Below are 16,542 nucleotides of genomic sequence, written 5' to 3' on the forward strand. Positions count from 1 at the left end.
GCTTTGCATCCTTGCCAACAAGAGGAGATGAGCTTTCTAAATCTTTACCGATGGGATGGGGGGCATTAGGGAAAGGGGAATGCCATCTCACGGTTGTTTTCATTAGCATTTATTGATTACGGGGAAGCAGAAATTCAACATTTTCTATAGATTTGTATTGGCCATTTATTTTGTTTGATTTTGATGAATTGCCTATTTTAGATTGTTGGCTTATTTTCCTAGTCTGTGGTGTTCTTGTTCTCCTTATTATTTTGTAAAAACCGACAACAGTACTTTCCAGTTGTATGTATGTGATGCTACAGAATATAAAACTTCTCTCTGGAGAAGCAGTAAATGACCAATAAAAAGAGAAACTCAGGCCGCAGTTAACACTGAGAAAAAAATTAATGTCTCCCAAGGCTCTCATCTCCCTACCTATCCATCATCCTGAAAATGGAAGGCTGTTCATGGATTTGCTAGAGGGATAAGCGAGTCAGATGTCACAATCATGGGATCTTCTCATTGGCTAAGCATTTCTTCCTCTCTGAAATCAGGATTGTACAGATTCTTTAATTCCCTGCTCATAAGGACTGCTTTTAATATGTGATTTGAAATCTTTTTCTCTTGCAAAGTCTTTCACCTTCCTTTGAAAACATTTTCTCTCTTAAATTTTTTAGTTTAAAAATGTCCTCTTACCAGCCTCCTATTTCTCTTAAGGCATAACCTGTTGTGTGTATTCACACTGTGTTCCTTTTTGTTTAGCCTTCATTTCTGAAATAATTTTTCTGATATCTCTAATTCTTGCCTGAGTCCTGTCACCTACTTCTGGGATTTTAAACTTCTCAATTTATGGTCTCATTTCATGTCTTTATGTTATTTTCTTAATGGTACTAGGTGGCTGCAGTTTTGATCTAGTTGTTAAGAAACATTCTCACAGAATAGAGCTCATGTTGTAGGGATATTATTCTGCTCCTTGCTCTTGCAATAACTTTGCATGGAGTTTGATACTTTTCTATTGTTTATTTTTATGTGAAATTTGCTTTTCTGAACTTTTAGACAAAGGCATGGTTCAGGGTGGCTTTCCTAACTTCATGGAACTCACTCCTCTGCTGTGAGGATTCAAAAAAGCAGGGGGCTTCTGCCTGCTTCCTGATTCTGTTCTAGCCCTACTTTAATCTAAATCTTCTCTCCTTTTCCTTTTTTTTAAATGTATTTATTTGGCTGTACTGGGTCATAGTTGCTGCACTCGGGATCTTTAGTTGCGGCTTGTGGGATCTAGTTCCCTGACCAAGGATCTAACCCGGGCCCTCGGCAGGACAGCACCAGGTCTTAGCCACTGGACCACCAGGGAAGTCCCTAACCTTCACTTCTAATATCCTTAAACCCCTCAATTTTAATTCCATTCCCAGCAGGTTCTTCTTGGGGTGGGGACCTCTCTGAGAAGGTCATCATAGAGGGTGAGTCTCAAAAGTTCATAGAAGCAAGAATGCTCCAGTTCTTCTAGTCCCAATCATCAACCCCTTGTACTCAGCCAATTAAAACAGGCAAAATGCTTTGCAGTTCCAGCTTGACCTGCAGTATTTCTCATGAACACCTGTTGGCTACTTTGGGGTTCTCCCACTCTCAGAGGCAGATATTATTCCATTGCTTCCTGGTTTTCTCCCACACAAATGTTGATACCATGCAAGTTGTGTCTATACCTGCTCATACTTGGGAGGTTCATGAAGATCCTTTTTCAACTGGTTTTATTGTAAGTATTATCCATAAGTTTGTCTATTTTATCTAGTTTCTCTGTTTCTATAGATCTATGAAGAGATTCAAGAGCTATGCTGCAGCCACCTCCTTCTCTACAATAATTTGCTACATAAATATTCCTTGAACAGAGAGCATCTCCTGTATTACTAGTTTTTATTTTATTTGTGAATGCCTACATAAGACAATATAGTTAATTTTTCATTTTAAATACCTCTATAATCCCCCAAAAGTATAATGAATTCACAGTTGTTGTTTTCTAATTTAAAAAAACCAAGTTACTTCACTGGGTAGGGACTGAGGGTATTTGTTTTTATCCACATCCATTAACTCAATCACCATAAAACTGAGTCACAAGTACACTGCTAATGAAAAGATATGCCAGAGGAAATGTAAAAAGCACAGCCTACTAGAAATCTGGCCAGATTATGGCTTGGAGAATAGGACCCACAATCCACGACAAAGCTGTCAAAAGTGACAGGTAAGACTTAGAGCAGGGGTCTGCAAACGCTGTATGTAAAGGGCCAAAGAGTGACTATTTTGGACTACAGGCCATACAGTGTTTGCTGCAAGGGTTCGACTCTAAATATCCTAACACCACCCTCGGTGTCAGCACTGTGCCGAGCACACAAAAGACACTCAATACTCCCCCCCTTCATCCAGCACAAATTTAATACAATGTCTCTTACCGCTTGTTCTGCTCTGGGCTATTTATTTCTTTTTTAAAAAATATTTTAACGTCAACTTTTGTTTGCTAATTTATTTATTCACTTGTTTGTTTTTGGCCACACTGGGTCTACATTGCTATCCGTGGGCTTTTTCCAGTTGTGGCGAGCAGGGACTGCACTCTAGTTGCGGTGAGCGGGCTCCTCACATCCACCTCGCGGTGGCTTCTCTTGTTGCGGAGCACGGGCTCTAGGCACGCAGGCTTCAGCAGTTGCAGCACACAGCCTCAGTAGCTGCGGTGCGGGGGCTTAGTTGCTCTGCCGCATGTGGGATCTTCCCAGACCTGGGATCGAACCCGTGTCCCTCGCATTGGCAAGCGGACTCTTATTCATCACTGGACCAGCAGGGAAGTTCCTGGGCTATGTTTATCAGTCCCTCACTCCTCTTCAGACTCTTACACAAATACAGCAAAGTGCAGAGGAGGGCAGAAAAGTTTTGGAGTAAGTCAGATCAGGGTTCAAATTCCAATTCTCTCACTTACTGCTTGTGACCTTAACTATGCCCCTAAACCTCTCTGAGCCTCTAAAATGGTGGCAGTCTCACCTATTTCACAGAATTGTTAAATCAGACAATCCAAGTAAAGCGCCTGAGACCAGACATGTGGCAGGCATTTAAAAAATATTAGACTCTTCTTTTCTCTTTTTATGCAACAAGTTTTCACTCATTATTTCTTGTGTTCATCATGATGAAAGGTACAGGTGATACAGCATTGAGCATCATTGTCTAGTTGGGAAAAACTCACTGTCAGCACATATCTAACCCATCCAGGTGAAGGATGTGAAAGGCAGCTCTTCCTTCTTGCCAAAACATTGGACAGTGCCTACTTAGAGAGCCTTGGGCAGAGTTTTGGAGAGTGGTTTCCACGTGGGGCAGAAGGGCTTGCCTGTGACCTTCCTCCATCAGATTCCAAAAATGAGCATACTATCTAGCTGCCAGAATTCAGAATCTGAGAGCTCAGAGCAGTATGTACCTCACTGGTGGTGAGCCTGGCCAAACCGATCAAGGATGGATGACCTGGCATGTCACCTTTGGAAGGCTGTTTACTGTTCCAACTAGCCTGTCAGAGGTCAATCCTAACCTCTTTAACTTACCGGTTGGTGCTGTTCCCTGGCCTTTCTTGGGTTGCTTTGGAGCTGTGTACTGGAAGAATTCATTTCCATGGCCAGCAGCTGCTTGATCCAGTCCAAAAAGAGAAGCCAATCTGGTACTGTTGCAGAAAATGAAAATGATGTTTCATTTGACATATTTCAAACCTGGGATTATTACAAATGCTGCTCATGCTCCACCCTTGAACAAATCCCTCCTCGACTGTATATCCCACCATTTGTTATCAGAAGCAGCAGCTAAGTATCTTTGAAGTCAAGACTGTATTTCTGATCTGGGCAGCACCAAGTGGCCTTGCCCACCCACAGGACTTTGGTCAAGGTGTCTCTTTTTTCTGGACCTCCGTTTCTTCATCTGTAAATTAAAGGGATTAGTCCAGGTGTCCTCTTCAAACTGTACATTCTTACCTTTAGCAAGTCATAGTTTCCTATTTTTTGCTAGTTTGTTACACTGAAGTAAAATTATATTACAAGGAATTCCTGGTGGTACAGTGGTTAGGGCTCTGAGCTTTCAAAAAAAAAAGAAAGAAAAAGAATATTGTCACCTTTAAAAAAAAAACAACTGTATTATAAGCTTACTCTATCAAACATAATCCCATCTATGATTCCATCCTTCATGGCAGAATCATTCTTTTACCATCCCTTATGATGAATCTTATGTCCCAGCTATTCCACTGAAACTGCTCTTACTAAAGTCACCAACAATCTCTTTGTTAATAAACAGTTTGTCTTTATCTTATTTGGCTTTCATGCTGCCTTTTTACACTGTCAACTAATTTGTTCTTCTTTAAACAAACTCTTCTTTTGACTTCTGTGGGAATATCTGCAAGGGTGGGAAGAGGGGCTGGCCCAAATAAGAGGTCAATAAATGTTAATGGGATCGCTCTCTTGTTGTCTTTCCATCTCTCCGGCTCATTTAACTCCTTGGTCTCTTCTACCACTGTCCAACCTTTAAGCATCCATGCTCCAAGATTCATTCTATCCTTTGGCAATCAAATTTATTTACCTTGATATCAGTGCTATCCAAATGCTGATGATGCTCAAATCAGTATTTCTAGTACAAAATTTCTTCTGAATGCCAGACAACACAGAATCCCACAGGGAACACAAATGCAACATGTCCAAACCAAAACTTGCATCTTCCAGTGTCCACTGCCTCATAAAACCTGTATTTACTCTTGTGCTTCTCCCTGAATGACATTTTATGTCAGGGTCCTCAAGACCACCTTTAGGCTCAGTGATTTGCTAGAAGGACTCACTGGGCTTAACACCTAGTTATAGCATAATATATATAATATGATACTCAGGGCTGAGGTCTATTAAAACAAAAAGATACACAGCAAAATCAGCAAAGGGAAAAGGTGCACTGGAGCAAAGTCCAGAGGAAACCAGGAACAAAATTCCAAGAGTCCTCTCCCAATGGAGTGATACAGGACATGTTAAATTCCTCCACCAATAAGTTGTAATAACGTGTGAGTGCGGTCTGTCAGGAAAGCTCATTAGACATTCAATGCCCAAGGTTTTTTACTGTGGGCTAATCACACAGAAGGCACTTCCCTGTGGCTCAGTGATAAAGAATCTGCCTGCTAACACAATAGACAGAGGTTTGATCCCTAGGTTGGGAAGATGCCCTGGAGAAGGAAATGGCAACCCATTCCAGTATTCTTGTCTGGGAAATTCCAAGGCCAGAGGAGCCTGGTGGGTTACAGTCCATAGGGTTGTAAAGGCTGGACACAACTTAGCAACCAGAGAGCCAACAGTCACATAGAAACCTTCTAACATGTACCAAAATTCTAGACTCTCATTGTTGGCAATAATGAATAAAGCTGCTAGAAACATTAAAAAAAAAATCTAGACTCCCAGAAGAAAGACATTTCAGTTCAGTTCAGTCACTCAGTCGTGTCTGACTCTTTGCGACCCCATGAATTGCAGCACGCCAGGCCTCCCTGTCCATCACCAACTCCCGGAGTTCACCCAAACCCATGTCCATCAAGTCGGTGATGCCATCCAGCCACCTCATCCTCTGTCGTCACCTTCTCTTCCTGCCCCCAATCCCTCCCAGCATCAGGGTCTTTTCCAATGAGTCAACTCTTCACATGAGGTGGCCAAAGTATTGGAGTTTCAGTTTCAACATCAGTCCTTCCAATGAACACCCAGGACTGATCTCCTTTAGGATGGACTGGTTGGATCTTCTTGCAGTCCAAGGCACTCTCAAGAAGAAAGACAAGGTTCAGTATAAACCATATCATTTGCACAAACAGTTGAGGCACAGTGAGCTGCTCTTATCATTTGTGGAAAGCTTTGTATCACTGTGGCGAACTGTCTGTCAATCAAGTTCCCAGCTGCCAGCAAAGGGTCAACCTTGTAAGCAGGACTTTCTAAGGATAACAGTCTCAGGTTCAAATGCAGGCTACAGTTACACGGTGGAACTTCTAATTTCTCATACAAGGCACTATCTTTCTATTCTCCAGTCTTTGGATATGCTATTCTCTAGTCTTTGGATATGCTATTCTCTCTGCCTGAAACATTCTTCCTCTGGAAGCTGCTCCTTAATCTCAAAGACTAGGTTAGCTGATCTTCCTATCCCAGAGAACTCTGCACTTCATTCATTCAAGAAATATGCACCATACCCTATGTTAAGTGCTACATATACACCAGTGAGCAAAACTGGGTTCTGTGTTCAAGTAGCTTATATACTGTAACAAGGGAATTAGACACACACTATACAACTGTAACCTATAACATGAGATATATAGCAAGTGGCTGTTATATGGAATATAACATATAGATCACGTTAACACACTATAGAGTATAACATAGAGATCAATAAAAGTTATTCAGCCATTTATCATCTAACATGGTAACTGATTATTTATTATGATCACTACTTGACTGTATGGGCTTCCCTGGTGGCTCAGCTGGTAAAGAATCCGCCTGCAATGCAGGAGACTTGGGTTTGTTCCCTGGGTTGGGACGATCCCCTGGAGAAGGGAACGGCTACCCACTCCAGTATTTTGGCCTGGAGAATTCCATGGACTGTATAGTTCATGGGGTCACAAAGGGTCGGACACGACTGAGCGATTTCACTTCACTTGACTGTATGGGTTTCCTAGGTGGCTCAGGCGTCATCCCTGGTGGCTCAGAAGGAAAAGTGTCTGCCACAGTGCGAGAGACCCAGGTTCGAACCCTGGATTGGGAAGATCCCCTGGAGAAGGAAATGGCAACCCACTCCAGTACTCTTGCCTGGAAAATCCTATGGATGGAGGAGCCTGGTGGGCTACAGTCCATGGGGTCGCAAAGAGTTGGACACAACTGAGTGACTTCACTTCACTCAGTGGTAAAGAATCCTGCATTGTAGGAGAAGGAAATGGCTACCCACTCCAGTATTCTTGCCTGGGAAATCCCATGGACAGAAAAGCCTGGTGGGCTACAGTCTTTGGGTTCGCAAAAGAGTCCAACATAACTTAGCAACTAAACAACAAACTTGACTATATTTTCCCTATGGTCTGGTATGTAACAGGCTCAATAAGTGAACTCAAAGTCTAATATAGCTCTGAGCTCCACTTCTCCAAAGCCACCTTTAGTTTAGGTAAAGTAAATATTGAAGCTTCCCAACAACTTTTTTTGGCTATTTCCCATGGATAATTTTAACATATAATACATACTAGATTTTACAAAATAAATTTAATATGATTTTAAACTAAAACCTTGTTTTCTCAAGGTAGTGAGTACACTGTGAGTTTCCTGTAAATAGGGCCAGCAATGCCTACTTTGATGGACCAAGAGGTTTCAATGAGATTACATAGAGATCAGTGCTGGCCTACTCCACATTAGGATATCAACAAATGCTAATGAAATTTCAAGAAGACCAAGAGATCTCCTTTTGCCTAGGGCAATCAGAGCAGGTTCCCTAAAAGAATTTTAAGATCCTAGGAGAGTTGAGCAATGCCTTTAACTTTGTGAAAATTTTGCAAAGGTTAAAACCAACCTTGTTAAGATTAACAGATTATGCACAAATCATGAATGTCCTTGTTAGCTTCAGTGCTGAATTTATTGTTCTAATTTTGCAGATTTTTTTTTCAACAGAAAGACAAAAGTACTATAGGTAAACTCTGCTCCATAGATGCCCTAAAGGCCAGCCAACTGATGACTGCAAGTCAATCCAAAAGTCAGGTCAACCCCATCACCTTTCAGATTAAAGCTATTTTCTATTAATTTTTAAAATGAACTCTACACAGACTAAGGGCACAGGTTTTTTCTAAATTATTACATTTTCTACTTCTAAAGTGTTCTCAAATGTACATTGACATTGACACTGAAATTGCTCAGTCATGTCCGACTCTTTGAGACCCCGTGGACTGTAGCCTACCAGGCGCCTCCGTCCAAGGAATTTTCCAATGGAGTGGGTTGCCATTTCCTGCTCCAGGAGATCTTCCTGACCCAGGGATTGAACCCAGGTCTCCTGCATTGTAGGCAGATGCTTTACCGTCTGAGCCACCAGGAAGTCCCAAATTACACACCCCCCTAATTACTTTAGCAAGAATGAGTTTGCTAACTCTGGACTTTAGTCTCTAACTTTATAATTCATAGGAAAAGTCATTACAGCATTAATCACATTTAAAAACTAAATGCTAGCCAATGCGTTCAGGTATCAAAGTCCTTATCTAACCTTAGTTTTATATTCCTTTTCTTTTCTCATTCAAAACAGAAATATACACATTTAGGATCTATCAATATATTTTAATAAATGCAGATTCTTTTTGTTGTTAAAGTACTTCTTTTCCAAACTGCTGTATCAAACATTTACTTCTATTATAATAAGAAGGCACATGGGTAGTCAGGCATATGAAATCTGCTTGCCTGATTTCAAATCCAGGTTCTTCTACCTTTTAGCTCTTTGACCATGAGCAACCTACCTCTCTGATCTTTATTTGCAAAATGAGAATAATAGTAAAAACTGCCTCAGAGAGTAGTAGAGAGAAATTAATACGATATTACATATGTCATATTTAGTATAGTACCTGGCACAGAGTAAGTACACAATTATGTTTTATACACAGGTGTACACATCCTTTTTTAAGGTAATAACCTTAAAAATATAAATTCAACTCAGATACCCCTAGAAGGGAGAGAGCATGCTTGACTGATGCACAGGCTGACCTGGAACTATGAACAGATATCAGCATAAATACAAAGCTACAAGACTGGGAAAAATCTCAAAGATCACCGAGAACAACCCCATTATTTAATAGATTGGGGTAGAAGGCAATGGCAACCCACTCCAGTACTCTTGCCTGGAAAATCCCATGCACGGAGGAGCCTGGTGGGCTGCAGTCCATGGGGTTGCGAAGAGTTGGAGACGAATAAGCGACTTCACTTTCACTTTTCACTTGCATGCATTGGAGAAGGAAATGGCAGCCCACTCCAGTGTTCTTGCCTGGAGAATCCCAGGGACGGGGGAGCCTGGTGGGCTGCCGTCTATGGGGTCGCACAGAGTCGGACACGACTGAAGTGACTTAGCAGCAGCATGGAGAGCCAAGGATGGGAAGTGAGTGACTTCAAAGTCATATTCCTAACTGGGGGCAGAATCAACTTCAGAATCGAGGCTTTTCCATATCTTTTATAGAACTTAAAGATGCTTTCTGATGATCAGTTCTAAATTTCCTTTTTCTACCTCTACAATGGGGATTTATCATTACTATGCTAATCAGATTTGTCTACATATAACTTTTACATAATCTAAAACACAAGCATATATATTACTGGCCCCCTAAAAATGCTTTTCGATTATTATTACTGAACTGTTTCATTCCATTATTAACTGGAAGTTTCCTAGTGGCAGGAACTGTGCCTTATTCCTATCTTTGTCAGCTGAAGCCAAGTACCATACACCTGGTAGACATTCACATATTTCTTCATTTCAGTCTCAAAGTGGAGAAAGGGCCAAGACCCCCACCAAAAAAAGCATCCTGATTATTACTTTACTACTTCTAGGTTAACCATGGACCAAGAGGACTGAAAAATTGGAACACAAATTATTAATCATCTAGACAGCCATCCTAGGTACCAATACTCCCACTTCTTTTAGGCTTGACTATCTTAAATAGAATCAAGTAAGTCACACATTTAAGTCATGCATGCGTGCGTTAGTTGCTCAGTCATGTCCGACTCTTTTCCACCTCATGGACTGCAGCCCGCCAGGCTTCTCTGCCCAAGGGATTCTCCAAGCAAGAATACTGGAGTGGATTGCCATTCCCTTCTCCAGAGGGTCTTCCCGACCCAGGGACTGAACCCTGATCTCCTTCATTGCAGGTAGATTCTTTACCATTTGAGCTATAGGGAAGTCAAGATACTGTCAACTACAAACTGGCTCTTGCCAAGAGTATTGGCAGAGACAACAACAAGGGCATTTGCCAGCTGCCTCTGAGGAGATTGAACCCTGTGCTGCTGCAGCTGTTGACCTTGACAGTCCCTGAGGGAGTTCAGGGTGGAGTGAGGCACTCTGTGCTCCAGGATATCTGGTGGGACAGGTCTTTAGATAGTTGGGTATTTTCAGGATAGTTGGGGTATTTCATGATCCCAATCCTATCATCTCTTCATATCTAGAAAAGTACTAAATCCCTTCATGATGACATTAGATCCTTTCAACTATCAGAAAACCTCTTGTAAAGTAAGCTTGATTGCACTGAACTCCTTCACCAAAATCTTATATGTTGACCTTCCCTGAGTGCCTCTTTTGAGCAGTCTCTCAGAGCTACCTGAGGTGCTGCCTCTCAGCCTGCAGTCCTCATTTTGCCCCAAATAAAACTTAACTCGCAACTCTCACGTTGTGCATCTTTTTCAGTGGAGAATACTTACAAATATAAATAATATGCAAGAGGAACTGAAAAGCAGCCGCAGTGCTCACTGTCATATGTTCTACTTCCTTACAGGGAATCACAATAGGAATAGCTGAATCAGGAAATGCTGGTGAAACTTTCTGTATTCTCAACCTTAAACTTAAAAGTTCTCTGTATACCTTTGTTTACTAAGACTTTTTTCATTCAATTAGCTGTTGTCTGTGTTTAGGGGTGGAGTCTCATGCCTACAACTAGCTTCTCAAGTCCTTGAAAAGCCTGCACAGGAAAGCAGCGTAGCTGAGCCACCAAGAACTTATCTCAGGCCAGGAACCTCGGGAAGAGCACATGACTGTTATTATCTATTCAGGAATTTTCAGTCAGCAGTGTTTGTTGCATCAAAGTTGGAAGCCCTAAACTCTACTTAATATTCTAATTTAATAACCTATATGGGAAAAGAATCTGAACATTGCCAATCAACTATACTCCAATATAAAATAAAAACTAAATTTAAAAAAGGTTGGGAACCCTAACATTCATTTAAACTTCCCTCCAACACTTTGACCTAGTGAAGAATGTGAATCTAAAGCATACTTCGTAAACTTTCAAAAGGTACAGCCATTTGAAAAACAGGTTGTTAAGAAAAAAACATTCATCCAAATGGCTGACTACACAGTCAACAGCAACAGGCTGGATGTGTGGAAATATTAGTGAATGCTTTGGGTGGAGTAGGAAAAAAAAGGAACCAAAGATTGCTTAACTCTAAAATAACTGAGCAACCGAAAGAACTCAAGATTAAATTAAGTGGATGCAGGCCATCCAAAGCGAGGGCAGGGGTGGAACAGGGCAGTGAGGATGAAAAGGGAACTTAGGCTGGCTAATGTAGAACTAGTCACTGTGCAAGTCAAAAGATCCTATTTAAGAGCAAAACAGAGTCAGTGCCATTTTATGTCAATTGAACTCTCCACCAGAGCTAGAAGCAATCAGAGAGCACACACAGAAGCTTAATCATCTCTGTAACCTCTAAGCATTTAGTAGAATAAGGATTGTAGGATTGTATACTGGTGTTTTCCTCATTCTTGGGTACCTTCTTAAATTGGTTAAACAGATGTTCAAAGAAAGTGAAAGTCTCTCAGTTCCCGGGGAATCTTTGCGCAGACTCTATACAGTCCATGGAATTCTCCAGGCCAGAACTGGTTAAACAGACGTTCAAAGAAAGGCTCTGAAAACATCAGAATCTGGCAGTTCACAAGTCTGAAGGCAGTCAAGCTGTCTACCGACACATCACAAGGGAAAAGGTTAAAATGATTACTGGAAGAGACAAGGCCCTGCCTCTTGAAGACCTGTACCCCAGACTGGTGTGTGTGTATATATATATATTGACTGGGGACAGGGGACAGCAGTTGCAGTTCCTTACATGGGCTCTAAGCTTTAGAGAGCAATTTCCCAGTTATCATTCACTGGGTAGGCACCTCCTAGAGCAGTCACTATGTGCCAGGTACTCTGCTGAGCGCTCGACAGCAAGAACAGACTGAACAGTCCATGTCCTGTTAGGGCTTATAATCTAGTAGGTTCGGTGTGCAAAGATAAAGGTAAACACACCTAGTTGTGGGTATAAGAAAGAGAATGCAATTTATTCTGCCTGGGGCCGTGGGAGAAGGGAAAGCACCGAAAAGGTGACATCCGAGCTAGGCCTTGAAGGATGCTGAAGCTGACCCACCAGGGCCAATTCTGAAGGGTCAACGTCTTGTCCACGGAGCAGAGAAAGCCTCATATCGGCACCGGTGGACTCATAAAAATTCTTAAGTATTTTGATCAACAATTATACCCATTTCACAGAAGGACCAACTGTGACCCAGAAAGCAAAAGTTCCAACCCTATGGTCATACTATGCTTCAAGGGAGATGTCAGGTCCAGAATCCGGGTGAACAGACTCAGCACAGTTTCAGTTCTGCCCAGATTCTGGAACCTGTACAGCACCGGAATGTGGCAAGGGTCTCGGGACCCGGAAGTTGGGAAAAGGTCTGAAAAGAGAGCGCCCCCTCCAACCGATCTGCCAGGCTCTCAGCCACGCTCTCTTGCCCTACGCTTCTGCACTCACCCGCCGCTAGGCGAGAGGAAGTCGGTATCGTCTTCGTCGACCGCACCGAACATTGCGCCGCCTTTCGCCCCACTTCGTGGAGGAAGTCGGAGAGTTTCCAGAGACTTTCAACGCCGACGTCGTAAAATGCCGCGGCGGCGTGCTGCTTTCCGGCAAGACGAACTCTCGCATGGTTATTGGGCCGGGAGGAGACTAGGCTCTGGAGAAGGTGGAGCAAAGGCAAACGAGAGGGCCTGGCGGGCGAGGCCTGATGAGTGACGTAAGCTTCTCCAGCCCTCAGAGGCGGTGAGAACAGCAGGCGCTCCAAAACTCTGGGCGGCGATTGGCCAGCGAGTCAGGGGGCGGGGTAGGGGCGGGAATTGGCGCTTCGGTGGCGGTCTCGGACACGTCGCGAGGGTCAGAAGTGGAGGGGCTTCTGAAGAGTCCTGGAGGTGTGACGGATTAAGGATCTGAGAGAGAGGCACCGGTGGCGGGACTCGATCTGGAAAGGTGAGGCCTCTTCTGCCCCTCTCGCAACCCGGGCACGAACACAGTCCTTTCTTCTCCGGGACAGGGACCTCCACGCCACTCTTCTCTGCTCCGCGAAAGGAGAAAGGGCCCGGGACCGGAGGTCTGGAGACCTGAGCTTTCGGCCCAGCCCCCATTGGGACATAACTGGAGTGACCTTGGGTCAGGGTGTTGCGTGCCTCCGTTTCCCTGTGTATAAAACGAGTCTGGTCCCCCTGCCGCTTGTTCCCTGTGGCCGCCCTCGCTGTTTGTTCAACGAGCTGTTTGTCCAGTGCTTCAGTGTGCTGGCTGGTCAAGAAGCTTTAAGACCTCAGAGGTCATCCAATTCAATCCCAGTCTCCTCGTAATCCCAGACTTCACAAATACGGAAAGACAGGAACTCAGCACTTGGATGACTAGTCCGAGGTCACACAGAGTAAAGGGCTGACTGAGGGTGGATCCCTGGTTTCTTGATTAGGAACTGAGCGAGCTGCCTGGTCAACAAGAATGGTATCAACCCTTAAGTACTGTGTACTCTCACAGAGTGGGGATACCTCTGGAGAGAAGTTCCTTCCCTAGTGTCCACCTACGCAGGTGAGGAGCAGGAGAGCTGGGATGTTCTGGGGGCGGGTGATGGAAAGGAGGAAACTTCAGAAGCTGAAAATCCCTGGCCCCAACCTTGGCCTGGGTTTTGCTTAATCTTCTTGCCACAAACCTAAGTAAACATGATTTGTTGTCGACTTCTTTCCAGTTTGCATCCTCTCTATCTGATATAAGCATTTCTTTGGTTAACCTGGTGTCATTTTTGGAACAATTTCTGGGTAGGCCTAACTTAACCGAAGAGGTGTGGATAAGCAGATTATGTCCCACCTTAGCTTCTTTACACAGATCTCAATCATATTAGGACAACATGTGTCCCTTACCTGAAAGTTTTAATCTGTTGCATGAATGCGGAGTGAAGTGGTTGGTAACTCCTTCCCAGAGTTTTAATGCCTCTTAGCACTTAGCTTGTTCTGCTTTTTATTATAGTTTGTGTGCCTCTATTAAATAGTAAACTCCTCAAGGACGGTGACCGTTTTATTCATCTTGGTGTCTCCTGTGTCGCCGAGCACTGTGCCCTCTTGCCTGTAATGAGTTCTCATTTACTCTTTGTTAGACTGAGTAGTGTAATTCAGCCTTGTTTCCTTATTCCTTAATTTACTCTTAGCATATTTTTTTCCCATGTGACCCAGAGAGCCTAGCAATGACTCTTGCCTTGTCTAAGTAGCTTCCAGAAAGATAAAAGTGCTGTACTAGCTGTGAACTGTCTGGGTAGCTTAGTCTCTTGTCAGTTGAAGATGACTTTAATGTTGTTTAAAGCTCTAGAGAAGGGGAAAAAGAGGAATGGGATAGCTAGAAATATTATATGTAGGTCTAATTTTTGTTTGTAAAGATTCCTCTGTTAAATGGAGGGACAGGACTGTTGTCTGCTTCCTGTGTTTATTTTACAGATTAAGATGGTTAAAGCCGTGAAGGCTGACAGTGTTAAAGCAATGATGCAACTGGAGTCTAAGCACTGGAACTGGAATGCTTTGTGGTAGCTGTCTTTTGAATGTGAGCTTGGCTGCTCTGGGTGCAGGGGAAGAATAATCTACATAAGTAACAGCTCTTTCTTCCCCCTCTCCCTAGGACTGGTTATTGTCATCCCATCACTGCAGCATCTGAATAGTGCTTTTTACAAATGCTAAAGGAGACCATTGAGCACTTATCTTGTGTTCTTGAGTTGGGAGTGTTTTTTCAGCAAAGCATTTTTTTTTTAAACCTTTTAATTTTGTATTGGGATATAGCTGATTAACAATGTTGTGATAGTTTTAGGTTAACATCAAATATCCAGGGTGTTTAAGTTGCCTTTCTAGATAGGCAGGAATCCTAAAATCTGGATCATGGATCAGCCTTTTTAGTGAGACACCACAAATATGCATGCCTAGTTTGCCCTTGTAGGACACAGCTGCTGGTTCTAATTGGTAATGGGAGAAAGGAGAAGACAGTGGTGAGCCTTCCTCAGTCTTCCAGGCTTTTTTTTTTTTTTTTAAGATTTATTTACTTTTGTAAAATTTTTGGTTGTCCTGAGTCGTCATTGCTGCACACAGGCTTTCTCTAGTTGCGGAGAGCAGGGGCTTCTCTTGTTTTGAAGTGTGGGCTCTAGGTGCGTGGGCTTCAGTAGCTGGGGCTCACAGGCTCTACAGTGCGGGCTCAGTAGGCACATGGGCTTAGTTGCTCCGTGGCATGTGGGATCCTCCCAGACCAGGGATCGAACCCATGTCCCCTGCATTGGCAGGCAGATTCTTAACCACTAGACCACCGAGGAAGCCCAGTCTTCCAGGCTTTGGACTGCAGGATTGAGTGCACCTAAAGAAGCCACTGTCTTCCTGAAGTAGAATAGTGGACTAGGAATCAGGAAACTTGAATTCCCGTCCCTGCCCTTCTAACTCTCTCTGAGCTTGGGCCAGGCTCCCTAAAATCTACCAGACATCTATTCAGTAGTACTGCTGGGGATACGGAGGTAAATAGGCACTACCTTGTTTGTCTCAAGTTTGAATAAAGCGTTTTTGTTTTGCTTAAGTATATAGCTTTTAGGTGTATTTGTGAAATGTATTGACCCCCCTGAAGATTAATCAGAAAGCATGAATTTTAACAGTTCCTTTTGAATTATCAACAGTTTTGCTACAGAGATGACAGTGTTTATATACAGGTACTATATAATTCTATATAGTATATTAATCTGTTCTGGTGAATGATTTTAAAACTAATAGTTTAAAATTATAACCAAGTTAGATCTTAAGTGTGGTGTTAGGATTATGAATTGAATGTAGGTTTGGGATTGGGATTCCAAGTGGAAGTGAGGAGGCAAGGCTTTCCAAGTTTAAGACAAGTTGCACTCTTGAGTTCAGTTCAGTTGCTCAGTCGTGTCTGACTCTTTGCCATCCCATGAATCACAGCACGCCAGGCCTCCCTGTCCATCACCAACTCCCGGAGTTCACCCAAACTCATGTCCATCAAGTCAGTGATGCCATCCAGCCGTCTCATCCTCTGTCGTCCCCTTCTCCTCCTGCCCCCAATGCCTCCCAGCATCAGAGTCTTTTCCAATGAGTCAACTCTTCGCATGAGGTGGCCAAAGTATTGGAGTTTCAGCTTTAGCATCAGTCCTTCCAATGAACACCCAGGACTGCTCTCCTTTAGGATGGACTGGTTGGATCTCCTTGCAGTCCAAGGCACTCTCAAGAGTCTTCTCCAACACCACAGTTCAAAAACATCAATTCTTTGGTGCTCAGCTTTCTTCACAGTCCAACTCTCACATCCATACATGACCACTCTTATCTGATGCAATTAGGGCTAGTAATTGGCTAGCTGAAAAAAAAGTAAATTAAAGCAGGGAATGATACAGATATTAGTTACCCGTAGACCTTAAGCATTTTATATTTTAACTTAAAACATAAACATCTTTTTGCCATTTTTTAACAGAAGTCTTTTCTTGGAATGTGGGTATCAGGCATCTGCAAACTACAGTGTAAGGGCAAAA

The 16,542-nt window shown here is 43.0% G+C and overlaps 2 protein-coding genes across 11 annotated transcripts in view; one reads left to right on the forward strand and one right to left on the reverse strand.

Annotated features, from left to right (window-relative positions):
• The window catches only part of FKBP15 (FKBP prolyl isomerase family member 15), a 57,764-nt gene extending 45,078 nt beyond the window's left edge, over positions 1-12,686 (reverse strand). For 3 of the 6 annotated variants that reach the window (XM_055579361.1, XM_055579359.1, XM_055579356.1), the window contains exons 1-2: positions 12,498-12,686; positions 3,549-3,664 (exon numbers count right to left, since the gene is read on the reverse strand). In XM_055579361.1, the coding sequence (XP_055435336.1) occupies positions 3,549-3,664; positions 12,498-12,550 (169 nt within the window). In that variant the 5' untranslated portion in view covers positions 12,551-12,686. The remainder of the gene's footprint in view (positions 1-3,548; positions 3,665-12,497) is intronic. The other 3 variants (XM_055579358.1, XM_055579360.1, XM_055579357.1) reach the window with 3 other exon arrangements.
• A 162-nt stretch (positions 12,687-12,848) lies between these two features.
• The window catches only part of SLC31A1 (solute carrier family 31 member 1), a 36,556-nt gene continuing 32,862 nt past the window's right edge, over positions 12,849-16,542 (forward strand). For 3 of the 5 annotated variants that reach the window (XM_055579378.1, XM_055579377.1, XM_055579374.1), the window contains exon 1: positions 12,849-12,986. The gene's annotated coding sequence lies outside the window, so the exon portion shown is untranslated. Of the gene's footprint in view, positions 12,987-13,461; positions 13,578-16,542 lie in introns of those variants that run through there. The other 2 variants (XM_055579375.1, XM_055579376.1) reach the window with 2 other exon arrangements.

This window comes from Bubalus kerabau, chromosome 4 (assembly GCF_029407905.1).
Source record: "Bubalus kerabau isolate K-KA32 ecotype Philippines breed swamp buffalo chromosome 4, PCC_UOA_SB_1v2, whole genome shotgun sequence".
Classification (NCBI taxonomy): domain Eukaryota; kingdom Metazoa; phylum Chordata; class Mammalia; order Artiodactyla; family Bovidae; genus Bubalus; species Bubalus kerabau.